The sequence below is a fragment of the Musca vetustissima genome, unplaced genomic scaffold, assembly GCF_032173495.1.
Source record: "Musca vetustissima isolate MV318-11 ecotype Yass unplaced genomic scaffold, APGP_CSIRO_Mvet_v1 utg77732, whole genome shotgun sequence".
Lineage (NCBI taxonomy): Eukaryota > Metazoa > Arthropoda > Insecta > Diptera > Muscidae > Musca > Musca vetustissima.
This window is the reverse complement of record NW_026884865.1, coordinates 34,446-48,468: the sequence shown is the minus strand read 5'-3', so window position 1 is coordinate 48,468 and position 14,023 is coordinate 34,446. Positions and strand designations below refer to the sequence as shown.

General features: G+C 35.0%; 1 protein-coding gene across 1 annotated transcript; it reads left to right on the top strand.

Moving 5' to 3' along the window:
• Positions 1-1,353: 1,353 nt before the first annotated feature.
• On the top strand, positions 1,354-12,515 carry LOC133331937 (proteoglycan Cow-like; the record flags this gene model as incomplete). Its single annotated transcript, XM_061540325.1, has 4 exons — positions 1,354-1,462; positions 7,212-7,314; positions 12,066-12,471; positions 12,510-12,515. Coding segments are annotated over 4 exons (624 nt in total), but the record flags the coding sequence as incomplete, so codon positions are not given.
• Positions 12,516-14,023: the final 1,508 nt, after the last annotated feature.

The following is a 14,023-nucleotide window of genomic DNA, read 5'->3' as shown; positions in this document are numbered from 1 at the left end:
TGCTTCAGAATATTGAGATAAAAACTAGAACGTCAGGTGTGGGAATGAAATATGTCGGCCCGCATTTAGGCCAAGGCTCCATATAATGATACGTACCCATTTTCGGTATTTGTAATATTTAGCGTGAAGGAAGGTATTGTGATGGAAAAATGTTATGTTGGAAATTAAGCTATATCGCTCCTTTATTAGGCATAGCACATCATATATACTCCAAGGGTTCGATGTATTGGTCCCTTTGTAGGAATAGCCTCGAAGGAAATTTTTTTGTAATGACAATTTGCATATCGATCCAGCAACTGCCACCCACAAAATAAAATTCTGTGTACGTTGGTGATGAGCTCATATAACTTCGCCCTCTAAAATGTAATATTTTTATCATTATCACTATCCAAAGTTCGACCTTGCCTTTTTCACTTGTTAATATTGTATTTCTTAAATTAACAAAGCCCACGTGACGTATACGTGCCCTGAACATAAATACATAACGTATACGCCTCATATGCCCATTGAAGGTATATCCGGTTTGATAATTAAATATGTAATATTTAAAATAACATATTTGAAATCCAATTAAAAAAACAAATTTACACACACCCACATATAATTAATTCAATACAAAAATTAAAACGGACAACAGCTCTTTGACCCGTTCTACATGAAATCTGCCGACAGAGGTTAAGAGAAAACGGAATTATGCAAATTTAATCAATTATGTATAAATTATATACACATTAAAAAAGTAACAACAACATCATCACCAGCAACGACAACAACAACACCACAACAGATATACGTAAGTCAATCCACAATTATGTTGCACACAAAACGATTAAAAAACCGCCCAGACAACAGAATATGTTGAGCCATAAAGAAATCATAAAATAACAAGGCCACAACAGCAACAATACAACGAAAACTACAACAACACCAATGGTCAAATGACATGCAATCAAAAAGTGCAATTAATTTTGATGGCACACACAGCAACAACAACAAAATGTGCGGCAAAAGGTTATTGCAAGCGATGTTATGTCAAAACTGTGGCAAATTGAATGCACAACAAAAGGCCAAGGGTCCCATTGACCATTCCCACTCACTCACTTACACGTTAATTGAGATATTGAACGGGACAGTAGCAATTGATTTTTCATTGTTTAAAGTTTCATTGTTAGTTTTGCCATTCAAAGGACTCGTGTGTCAATGGCTACCACGAAATGTGCGTCTGCCTGTACCACAACAAAAATTAAATAAACAACAATTAAAATTAATTGAAAATTAATTACCTAAATAATTTGCCATTGAAAACCAATAACAGCAAAAATAACAACTGTTTACTTTTTAATTTAATTGCAGGTTAATAAAAATGCCCAAATGACATCAAAGAATTCCGTATCTGCATCTGGCATTGGCATCGGTTCAAATATGAATGGTGAACGCAAACGCTGGATACACGATCCAACAAGTGAGTATTAAATTATTTGCGAAAAAATTAAAATAAAAAAATTTACATGCCGAAATAATTACTGCACAACACATCATCAAGTATAAAATTTGGTCAATATAGTGAACTTGTATTGATAAGAGTTTTCCAACTTTCTAAGGACCGTAAAATGTTTATGGAAAACACAAAAAAGTCTTTTTTGATAGTCTTGACAGCGCTAAAGACCTTTGACTCACAATTGCAGCTATTTCCTTTGTATTTTCCTCAACGGAAATATTGACAAGAGTTGCTTATACGTGTTGGGGAAATACTACTGATCTGAAATCCTCCTACGGTCAGATTATAATATTTCCTTACAGAACCAAAGTTTCCCTTGATCAAAGAGAGTTATTTGAATTCAATAACACAATGCGATAATATTGAGTTATAATAACAGCCCTTCGACCCAAGGTAGTACTATGACAATTTACCACTAATAATATTGTAGATGCCTTGAAAGTCATCCATAAGTTTGGACTCCAAGAACTGCATTTACATGGTGTTGGTCTGTAATTAGGGTCACCTATTCCATTGGAATGTTATTTTCCCCTGGTGATAAGTCTATTGGTTTAGGGGTTCTGATTCTTGTACAGTCGGGCCTATCTCGAAACCATGGAGTTGTCCTCTTACGTGCCTGGGTTGTGGATACTATCCATAGGATGATATCATGGATGATTGTGACGGTACACCCAAGCCGGTACTGCATCGACAACATCCTGTTGGGTCAATGTATGGGTGTGACCTTCGCCACACCACACAGTTCTAAAATCGGCATTCTGACATGTTCCATCATGTATCGCTTGCAGTCGCCTATTATCGCCCCACTGATGCAGCAAAGAGGACATTGTTCCTACGTCTTGATAACCCAAAAAAACAAATTACAACCAATTCGGTAGGAAAACGTGTCCAACATCCTTAAAATATCGAATATTGTGAAATACCGTTATTTGGGGGCTACCCTGAAACTTGTGTCAATATTAGTAATTTTTGGTACGGATATGTGTTCTTCAATGAGAACCTAAAATACCAAATTGCAGTAAGTTCTGTTGAACTTTATTCCTTGTTGTCTGCTCGCTTGTCAAATAAAATACGTCTGCTTCGTGTGGTTGCTATGTACAGAGTAGTTTTATTTACAGCTTACATCTATTTAGGTAGCCTTAACACTAAGAATGATATCGTCTAGAGTGTGTTTCGCACCCTACTCCCTACTCAGTTATTCTGGGTTGTGTGTTGTAACAGACGTAATGTGTGAATTCAATAACTCCAACAAATTCGGTTAGAAAACCAGTCCTAAATACCGAACATTGGGGTGCCGCTATATGGGGGCTACACAAAAACTTGGACCGTTATATCTTATTTGCTACACAAAACATCCTAGGAGTACTAGCGAATTTCAGAGCTCTATTTTAACTATTGCGATCTCAATCGTGATTTCAACAGACGGCCAGACAGACAAACACAAGTCGACATAAACTTAAATTTTGATCAAGAATAAAGTTTTATATCGATGACGGGGTCTCCGGTGAATATTTCGAAGTGTTGCAAACGGAATGACAAATATAAAACACACACCACCTTATGATGGAGGGTATGAAAACTGGATGTAATTCCGAAGACCTTTGCAAGCCATTTTTTACACTTTTTTACTTGTTTTGACAGAATTTTTTCACCACTGATCATTTTTTCAGTAGGGTATTCATTCCAGCCCTTGAATAGTGTGACTGTGGACTTGGCGTATATGCATATGCATATAGCATTGAAAATGCTAGCCAATGCCATGATCGTACAATCATCCACATACATTATGCCAGACGTTAACCAGTCCCGACCTTAGGAAACTCCCTTTTCGCTCTCCGGATTTTCGACCTCTTAGTACTGAATACCACACATGGGTGGTGTTCGGACATATAATTTATTATTTAGCGGTTCAAATTAGAGGATAAGCTTCCTCAGTTTTTCTCTATATCGTCGAACGGGTCAAATTGCCGACGCTCAGTCAGTCATCTTTGAGCATATGTTTGTAACAGGCAAAATCTGCATAGACCCATGGTTCCTTTTGAGAATATGCATATAATCATATTCTGAGTCGATTAATGCATGTCCGTCCGTCCGCCTGTCCGTTTGTTGGTATTAAAGTGAAACAAAATACGGGTCGCATTCATAATCCGATTTAGATGAAATTTGGTACAGCTCATGTATTTGGCCCAAGGGCGAACCCTATTGAATTTGGTTTGATTTAGATATAGTTCCCATATATATTTTTGTCTGATTTAGTTTAAATGAAAATTAGTTCAGATTTAGATATAGCTCCCATATATATTTTCGTCAGATTTTATGTTAATGAAGCACTAAAGCCGCTATATTTTCTTCGATTTTTACGAATTTTGACATATTGTACTGAATTCAGTCTTGAATGATGTGTGCTAAGTTTCGTAAAAATCGGTTCACATTTAGATATAGCTCCCATATAAGTTTTCGCCCGATTTAATGTAAAATCGATAAATTGTGCACTTAAGACCCAAAATTTGGCCGATTGGCACACAATTTTGTACAATGTACTGAAGTTACTATAACATAAGGTGTGTCAAGTTTTGGTGGAAACGGTTCAGATGTAGACATAGTTCCCATATATAGTTTCGTCCGATTTTAAGTAAATGGTGCACCAAGACCCAAAATATGGCCATAGGCACAAATCGTATTGATGTTGGTATAACCTAACGTTGGCTAATTTCGTTGAAATCGCTCCAGATTTGGATATTACTTTCAAATATATTTTCGTCCGATTTTAAGTAAATGGTGCGCCAAACTCCTCCTGTTTAAAAAATTGACACGAAATTTTGCACAGCGTACAAAATCGAGCATAGAATGGCGTAATATCGTTTTGTAGAAATGTGGACATAGTGCATATACATGGTTTCGACAGACTGTATGTTAATAGGGCTCCAAATAATCAACGGGTGTCCGATTGAGATTTGCTTATTTATTTTGTCCCATTCTAATTCGTTAACGAAATTCCTTAGCGGTCTATGATGAGCAGTTCTGCATACCTTCTTCAGAGATACATTTTAGGTATTTCGATTTTTTTTTATATCCTCAATAGTAACCAGTAAGGAAAGTACTAAAGTCGGACTGGGCAGACTATATGATACCCTTCACCACTTTGGGTATATTCTACATATGTATCCTAACAAACGTCGGGTTTTTGTTATATATCTATATATGAACCGATTTCAGGGAAACTTGCAAGAGACTTATGTGTATTACTTCAGTACGTTGTGTCAATTGGCCTAGCTATGGTGCACCATTTACCTAAAATCGGGCGAGACTATATATGGGAGCTATATCTAAATCTGAACCGATTTTCACGAAACTTTGCATACATCATTCTAGACTTAGTTCAGTACGCTTTGCCAAAATTCGTACAAATGAAAAGATTTCCAGGGACTTTGGTACACAATTTACCAAAAATTGGGAGAAAATATATTTGGAACTATATCTAAATCTGAACCGATTTTCACGAAACTTTGCACACATCATTCTAGACTTAGTTCAGTACGCTATTCCGAAATGTGTGCAAATCAAAAGATTTCCAGGGGCTTTAGTAGACTATATACCTAAAATCGGACGTAACTATATATGGGAGCTATATCTAAATCTGAACCGATTTTCAGGAAATTTTGCACACATCATTCTAGGCTTAATTCAGTACACTATGCCAAATTTCGTGCAAATCGAAAGATATACCTTAAATCGGACGAAAATATATATGGGAGCTATATCTAAATCTGAACCGATTTCTATAGGGTTCGTCCTTGAGCCGAATAAGTGACCTGTGCCAAATTTCATCTAATTCGGATTATAAATGCGACCTGTACTTTGTTTACAATTTAACATGCACAGACAGACGGACGGACGGACATGCATAAATCGACTCAGAAAGTGATTCTATGCATATTCTCAAAAGGAACCATGGGTCGATCTCGATTATTTTGCCTGTTACAAACATATGCACAAAGACATAATACCCTGTACCACAGTGTGGTGAAGGGTATAAAAAGACGCATTCCTTTCACCAGCATCTTCAGTTTGTGGGAGAGGTGGAATCAGCGGAGGTCAAGTCCAGTGAATGATGTTTGACGCATGAAAACGATTTTGTTTTTGGTCAATAACACACGCACTATTATCGATGTGTAATCTCCATAATTATCCTTTCTTTTATCCAAATTTCAAGGTAGTATTCCTTATTGACCGTACGACCTTGTGACAGGAATTCATGATGCCACACACCATTGCTGTTGAAGAAAACCTTTACATTTGATCGAACTTGGAGTGTATTCTTCAGTTATGGCGCTTCTAGACGTTTCTATTCATTGGACTTTAGTTTCAGTGCCAATGATATACACCCATGATTCGTCACCACTTACGTCGTTAATGTCGTAATGTGACCTTTATATCCGCCAACGTGGATTCAAAAATGCATTCAAAATTATTTATATCAGTCTGGACCATTATAAGGGACTGTTCAACTTTTGCTTCAATTATTTCGTGGCTCTACCTTCATTTTTTTAAATTCTATAACTTTAGTGACCTATCGTCTCAACGAATGAGTAACCAAATATTTGTGACGTCTAGAGCCAATATGTCAGTGTATTCTCTATCTAATATTCACTTCAAATTGAAGTCTAGTTTTATCCCACATGTCATAAATGTCATATCCAACAGAAGAAACATAAATGTCTTGTCAATATCTTGTGGCAGAATAAATACTAGTCTTCCCTCTCGTATACAAACAACTCCATATGTATGTGAGTGTGTGTAACATAGAACTGGGCTAATGGAGCTTATCAAACCCAGAACAACCGAAGCATTACCGTTATGATGCTACCTTACAAGTGGTTACAAATGCTTAGGCATATGGTCTGCATATGAAAAAAAATTGGAAAACTCAAAAAAAAAACGAAAATCTTTTTTTGTGAAATAGCAACCAGCAACACGAGTGCAACCAACGACAGCAACAGAAGATGAAGCAGAAAACTGTCATACATGTTGTTGTGGGCTATATTTGAAAATGTTGTTCTCCTCTTCTTCTTTGGAACAAATGGATGGCAAACGGTAATACCCTTGAGGTGCTGGATAATCGGCCCACCCACACACACACTTACACACATGCAATGAATACAAGTGGATTGAAATGCAAGGTGATTTTCTAAACAGACAAAAAACAAATATCTATGTAATACAATACATGAGTAAAACTTTTACGAGTATATATGTCCCGCAGTCAAAAAATCGAATCAAAAAGCAACAGCTGTCCTTTTTCTTGATGACTTTATACACATACATGGATACGACATTTGCCAGACAATCACCCTTCAATGATGCCTTACAATGACATCACTTTAGGGGGAGGGCGCACAAATGTTGACTAAATATGACCTAGTTTAATTTTTTTACCGAGAAACTTAATATTTTTTTTTATTTTTTTATTAAATTGCATTTTTATATTAATAAAACTTTTATTGTTGCCATGTTAGAACAAGTAAAAGTATTTACCACAACACTGGCGTAAACCCCTAGCATGCATGTGCGCACCAATGTTGGTTGTAAACTGAAAACATAAAAAAAAAACAGGAAATTATTAAACTTTAATTAGATTTTCTTTTGTTGTAACCTTTTTTGCGAACTTTGTTGATTACAGGGTATTCATACGCTTTTTTTCTCCCTATTACAGGCGATCTCTGCCGTCCATTAAGCTGTAAAAAACGTGAAATATGCCTGCTGGAAAATGAATACAGTGCAGTTTGTGTATCGAAAAAGGAACTGCACAAAAATCGGTAAGTTTGAAACAATGGAAAGTTTAATGTTTTATATATCGTCCATTAAGGATTAAAAACAAATATCCAGTATTGAATAGTTCTGCAATAATAATTATAAACCATTATTTGATATTTTTTGAAATCATGAAAAGTTGTGGAACGGAAAACTAAACTACTAAAACCTAAATCAACACAGCAATCAATCAGAAGTTGGCAGCCCTAGTTACCATTTTTCACGGCCAAATTTTTCAAGAAAAACGTTTACAAAAAGAACGTGTTCTATTAAGTTTGATTAAAAATGTTACTAGTTTCACAGAACGGGTTTCGATTAAAAAGCAGCAAAAATGCCAAATCTAGTAGATTCTTTTAGGTTCGGGAACTATTAACATATGTTTCCAGACATGTTCACCAAATCACTTCAATTGGAAAGTGTATCAAAATACGGCGAAGCTTTATCTGTAGGATATGTCAAAACAAAAGATGTTATTTACCAAAACTCACAGCAATAAAATTGCAATTTTCAAAATTTCTATTTCCCTTTTTTTCGTCAATATATATTCAGTTATTTTCATTTGATTGCAACATTTTTTTCAGCCAAAGATTTAAAGAACATTGATGAAATTATTTACATTGAATTTTGTATAGCCCCCACGGTATCCCCCAATATTCGGTATTTTGGATACTTTGGTATTTTTGGTATTGTATAGCAAATCTTCGTACCAAAAATTATTAATACTGACCCAAGTTACAAGGTGTCCCCACAAAACGGTATCCCTCTATATTCTCTATTCTGCAAATTTTTAACACGTTTTCCAACCGAAATTGTTGTAATTTTGAGTTCTTATTGAATAACACATATCCGTACCACAAATAATTAATATTGACCCACGTTTCAGGGAAGCCCCTATATAACAGTATACCACCAAACTCGGTATTTTGAGGATTTTGGTGGGTTACCACCGAATCGCCATTAATTTGATATTTTGTATTCCCATTGAACAACACATATCCGTACCAAAACTTATTTATATTCCCCTAAGATTATGTGTAGCCCCATTATTCAGTATTTTTAACACGTTTTCCAACCAACATGGCTGTAATTTTGTATTAGGGGTTCTCATTGCATAGTAAATTTTCTTACCAAATTAATTAATATTGAGCCATTTAAGGGAAGTCCCCATGATGTTGTAACCCCAATATGGGGATTTTTTACAAGATTTGCAATCAAATTAACTGAAATTTTAATTAACCGAATTGCCTGTAATTTGGTATTTTGTATTATGATTGGATGTCAAATGTAACTAAAAAACAAGTAAGGAAAGTAGTAAGTCGGACTGGGCCGACTATATGATACCCTTCACCACTTTGGGTATATTTTACATATGTATCCGAAAAGACGTCACCTTTATGAAGGAATTTTGACACGAAATTGAACGAACTTAAATTTGTGATTTGTATATCTTTCTGGAACCTATGCTAAATTTCATTTCATTTGGGCACGTTTAGAGACGTTTGCGCACAGTGGGACAGATTTGTGTAAATCGATTTAAAGCAAACTTGACACACTCTATTTGGTATGTTGCACTGTGTAAAATTTAATCTCAATCAGACACATATTGATTATTTGGTGTACAATAAACATAAATAAGTCGAAATTATATATGGAATCTACGATATATCTATATCTGAACCGACTTGAAGCAAACTTGCCAGAGATTAATTTATATTAATTTCAGTACGTTGTGTCAATCGGCCTAGCTGTGGATCTTTAGTGCAAAATATACTTAAAATCGGATGAAAATATATATAGGAGGTGTACACATCATTGTAGACTTAATCGAATGATTTTCAGAGACTTTGGTGCACCATTTACCTAAAATCGGGCGAAACTATATATGGAAGCTATATCTAAATCTGAACCAATTTTCACGAAACTTAACACACGTCATTCTTGACTTAATTCAATACGCTATGCCACAATTCGTGCAAATCAAATGATTTTCAGGGACTTTGGTGCACAATTTACCTTAAATTGGACGAAAATATATATGGGAGCTATATCTAAATCTGAACCGATTTTCACGAAACTCGGCACATATCATTCTAGGCCTAATTTAGTACGCTGTGCCAAAATTCGTGCTAATCGAAGCATATTTAGGGACTTTGGTGCACCATTTACCTTAAATCGGATGAATATATATGTGGGAGCTATATCTAAATTTGAACCAATTTTTCCCAATTTCTATAGGGTTCGTCCTTGGGCCAAACAAATGAGCTGAGCCAAGTTTCATCCAATTCGGAACGTAAATGCGACCTGTACTTTGTTTACAATTTAACATGCATAAATCGACTCATGGGTCTATCTCGATTATTTTTTGCCTGTTACAAACATATGCACAAAGACAAAATACTCTGTGCCACAGTGTGGTGAAAGGTATAAAAATATAAATATTTATTTATTATAGGTATTTCATTGTCATCATTATGGTCGAGGGTATAAAAATTTAGGCAGGGCGAACTTAACACCATTTTTACTTGTTTTATTATACATGCTTCATGGTCTTAAAATTCATATTGTGTAACATCTAAAGTGACGATTTCAATCACGGAATAACAATTTAATATTTCCTTAGTACTCTAGTGGAGTAAATATGGGACAATCCCAAAAACTGAATCAAAATTCATCGGTCCACTCTTCTGGTACCTTCCCCACAATACCTCCAATATTTTGAAAATTTTTAAATTCAGTATCAATCGTATTGATAATACGATTTAATCTAAATATTGCACATCGTAATACTTTTTAACAATCCTAGATAAAACTCGAAAATGGGCCGCATACTTCTGGCTCCTACCTTACAGATTGTCGAATGAAGATAATATATAAGGGAGCTATATCTAAATCTCAACCGATTTTCACGAAAGTCCACACACATCACTCCACGCTTAATTCAGTACCCTATGCCAAATTTCGGCAAATCGTAAGATATATAGGAACTTTGGTGCACCACTTACATTAAATCGGACGCAAATATATATGGGAGCTCTATTTAAATCTAAACCGATTTTCACGAAAATTGGCACACATCATTCCACGCTCAATTCAGTACCCTATGCCAAATTTCGTGCAAATCGAATAATATGCAGGGACTTTGGTGCTATATCTAAATCTGAACCGATTTTTCCCAATTTCAATAGGGTTCGTCCTTGGGCCAAATAAATGGGCTGTGCCAAATTTCATCCAAATCGGATTATAAATGCGACTTGTACATTTTTTAACACCAACTGTTTCAAACACATGCACAAATACATAATACCCTGTACCACAGTGCTGTCAAGGGTATAGAAATATTAAATTCTGACCAGCACCGACCGACTAAGGTGCTCTTCAGCAGTCGTTCTAGACAATAGGAAGCCCAAAGCGAATAACTGCAGTGTGTTAGATTGATATGAAAACGTGAATTTGTATATCGGTTATAATATGCAAAATATCGACCTCATAATTTAATTCGTTCGAATGTCACAGACACATCTATTTCGATCTAAGACCATTTGCCGACCAAGAAAAGGGTAAAAAGTAATTATCGGGAAATTTCAAAAAAATTATGACAGAGGGGCTAGTAATAGAAGACGCCTGCATCAGCATTTTAAAAGTTTATATTTCCCACGTTCAAGACTTTTGAAAATATTAGGATTTAAATTTCTCGAAATCCTTGCATTTTAGGTATATGGCTGTTTTGCAATATCTCTAATACGTTAACTCTCTGAAGAGATCTCTTCGGCGGTCCCCTTTTTCAGAAATGATTGTAAACTCATTTTAAACGGGGTTATAGCTGTTCAGAATATTGACTTCGCTCTAAAATTAACAAAATGGCGGTGTAAAAATTTGTAAAAAATAAGGAAGATATTCACCGATTGGCTTTATCCTAGTTCATACGATAGCTATACACTCACAGAGAAACGTGTAAAAATTTGTAATCGTTTATTAGTTTTTGAGTTATCGTGCCCGCCATTCGCAAAAGAGAAAAACGCGTTTAAAGTTTGAGAAGCCCTTTAGCCGTCATTTGATGCTGACACAATAAATCGGCTATATCTTCAAGAGTTCTTGAGATTTTCACATGAAATTTTGTAGGGACATTCTTGAATTAGTGTAGATTCGAATTAAATCATGCATACGGATTAAATCATGCATGCATAAAAATCGATCTCATACCGAGTTTGTACCAATTTTTTTTTCGTTTTAGAAGGATGGTATAAAGAATAAAAATATTCTCCATCAAATTTTAGTATAAGTCACTGAATTGAAATTTATTATTTTGACTTCCCTATATGTAATTTACATACTTTCAAAAAATTGTCAATTATGGTTTAGATTTTCTACACATTCAAACGTTTCACAATTTCAATTTTACTCATTTTTGGAGGCGCAATAAATACCAAATCTCTGAATTCCAGCTAAAACACGCACTACATCTTTACCTAGCCTCACTTCCATGTAACACATCAAACTTGTCTTCTGCATACCACGAATTTCCAGAATCATCCATGTTATCAAAACAATAAAAATTATATTAATTAGAATTTAATTTCCATTAAAGCAATTAGCATTTATTATTACTGCTACAAAAAAAAAAAACAAACAAATAAAAACACAGAAACAATTATTTAAATAATTTATTAAAATACCATTCTAAATTGTTTTAATTAATTTCTAACCTGCATTTTTCCCTCTCTCCCTCTTCTTTGTGCGTGTGTCTTTTTCTTTGTAGTGATGAAATTATCACAAAGTCCAAATATTTGGAAGAACAAGCGAAGCGTAGAGCTGCTGCCATAGCAGCGGCTAATCACAATGATAATGCCCGTATCAATGATAATGGCAACAGCAATAACAACCTCATAAATATCAACAACAACAATCACGATACGGATGATGACGATGACAACGAAGATGATGAAGATGATATGGACATCAGTAATGGTGATGATAATAATGTGGATATTTTATCGGGAAATGAGGAGAAGAACTACAACAGCCTCAATTCGAATTTAAATCTGATGGGCGGTGGCAGTGGCGGTATCAAGACAAGTTCAAGTCTTAAGAATTCAAATGGCAATAGCAAAAATCTCTTAAAGAACGAACCGAACAACGATGATAACGAGTCCAAAGAGGACGATGTATTCTATGAAAGTAATGTTGGTTTGGATAATAATAGAAATAACAACAACAACAATGATGACGAGGAGGATGAAGAGTAAGTAGAATGCATACGATGTGATTGACAAGACAGTTTATTGTATTTGTAATATGACAATGGGATTATTAAAATTTACATAATCGGAATGGACAGATAATTTGTTATAGCAATTAAGCCACAAATGTTTTTTGGTTTTATTTGAATGTGAACCTACCTATGGGTAGCACCATATATTTTTGAACAAAAAATATATGTACGTTTGATTACGTCATTGATTGGATAAATGTTTGTATTGATATTATATAGATTTTATAGGTTTTCAACTTCACAACGTAAAGCTCACCTTATCCACCAACTAAAAACCAGTAAGGAAAGTAGTAAAGTCGGACGGAACCGACTATATGATACCCTTCACCACTTTGGGTATATTCAACAGATGAATCCTAACAGACGTCGCATTTTTAAAGGACCAGCAAAATGAAATTGGATACATAAGCATGCCATTCTGCAACCTATACTAATTTCTTTCATTTGGTCAAATAAAGAAGCTATATCTAAATCTGAACCGATTTCAACGATTTCAGGAAATTTAACAAACACAATTCTAGGCCTAATTCATTACGCTGTGCCATATTTCGTGCCAACCGAGAGATATATAGGGACTTTGGTAGTACCATTTACATAAATCGGACGAAAATATATATGGGAGCTATAAATAAATCTGAACTGATTCTCACCAAACTCAGCACAAATCATTCTGCACTTTATACAGAACGCTCTGCCAAATTTCATGCAAATCGAATGATATATAGGGACTTTGGTGCACCATTTACGTAAAATCGGACGAATCTATATATGGGAGCTATATCTAAATCGGAACCGATTTTCACGAAACTTAGCACACATCATTCTAGACTTAATTGAATACGATATGCTAAATTACGTGCAAATCGAAAGATATATAAGGACTTTGGTGGACCATTTACATTAAATTGGACGAAAATATATATGGGAGCTATATCTAAATCTGAACCGATTTTCAGGAAACTTAACACACATTATTCTATATCGAAAGCTATATAGGGACTTTGGTGTACCATTTACATAAAATCGGACGAAACTATATATGGGAGCTATATCTAAATCTGAACCGATTTTTATGAAACTCAGCACACATCATTCTAGGGCTAATTCATTACGCTGTGCCAAATTTCGTGCCAATCGAAAGATATATAGGGACTTCGGTGCACCATTTACCTTAAATCGGACGAAAATATATATGGGAGCTATATCTAAATCTGAACCGATTTTCATGAAACTCAGCACACATCATTCTATACTTCATTCATTACGCTGTGCCAAATTTCGTGCAAATCGAATGATATATAGGGACTTTGGTGCACCATTTACATAAAATTGGACGAAACTATATATGGGAGCTATATCTAAATCTGAACCGATTTTTATGAATCTCAGCACACATCATTGTAGGGCTAATTAATTACGCTGTGCCAAATTTCGTGCCAATCGAA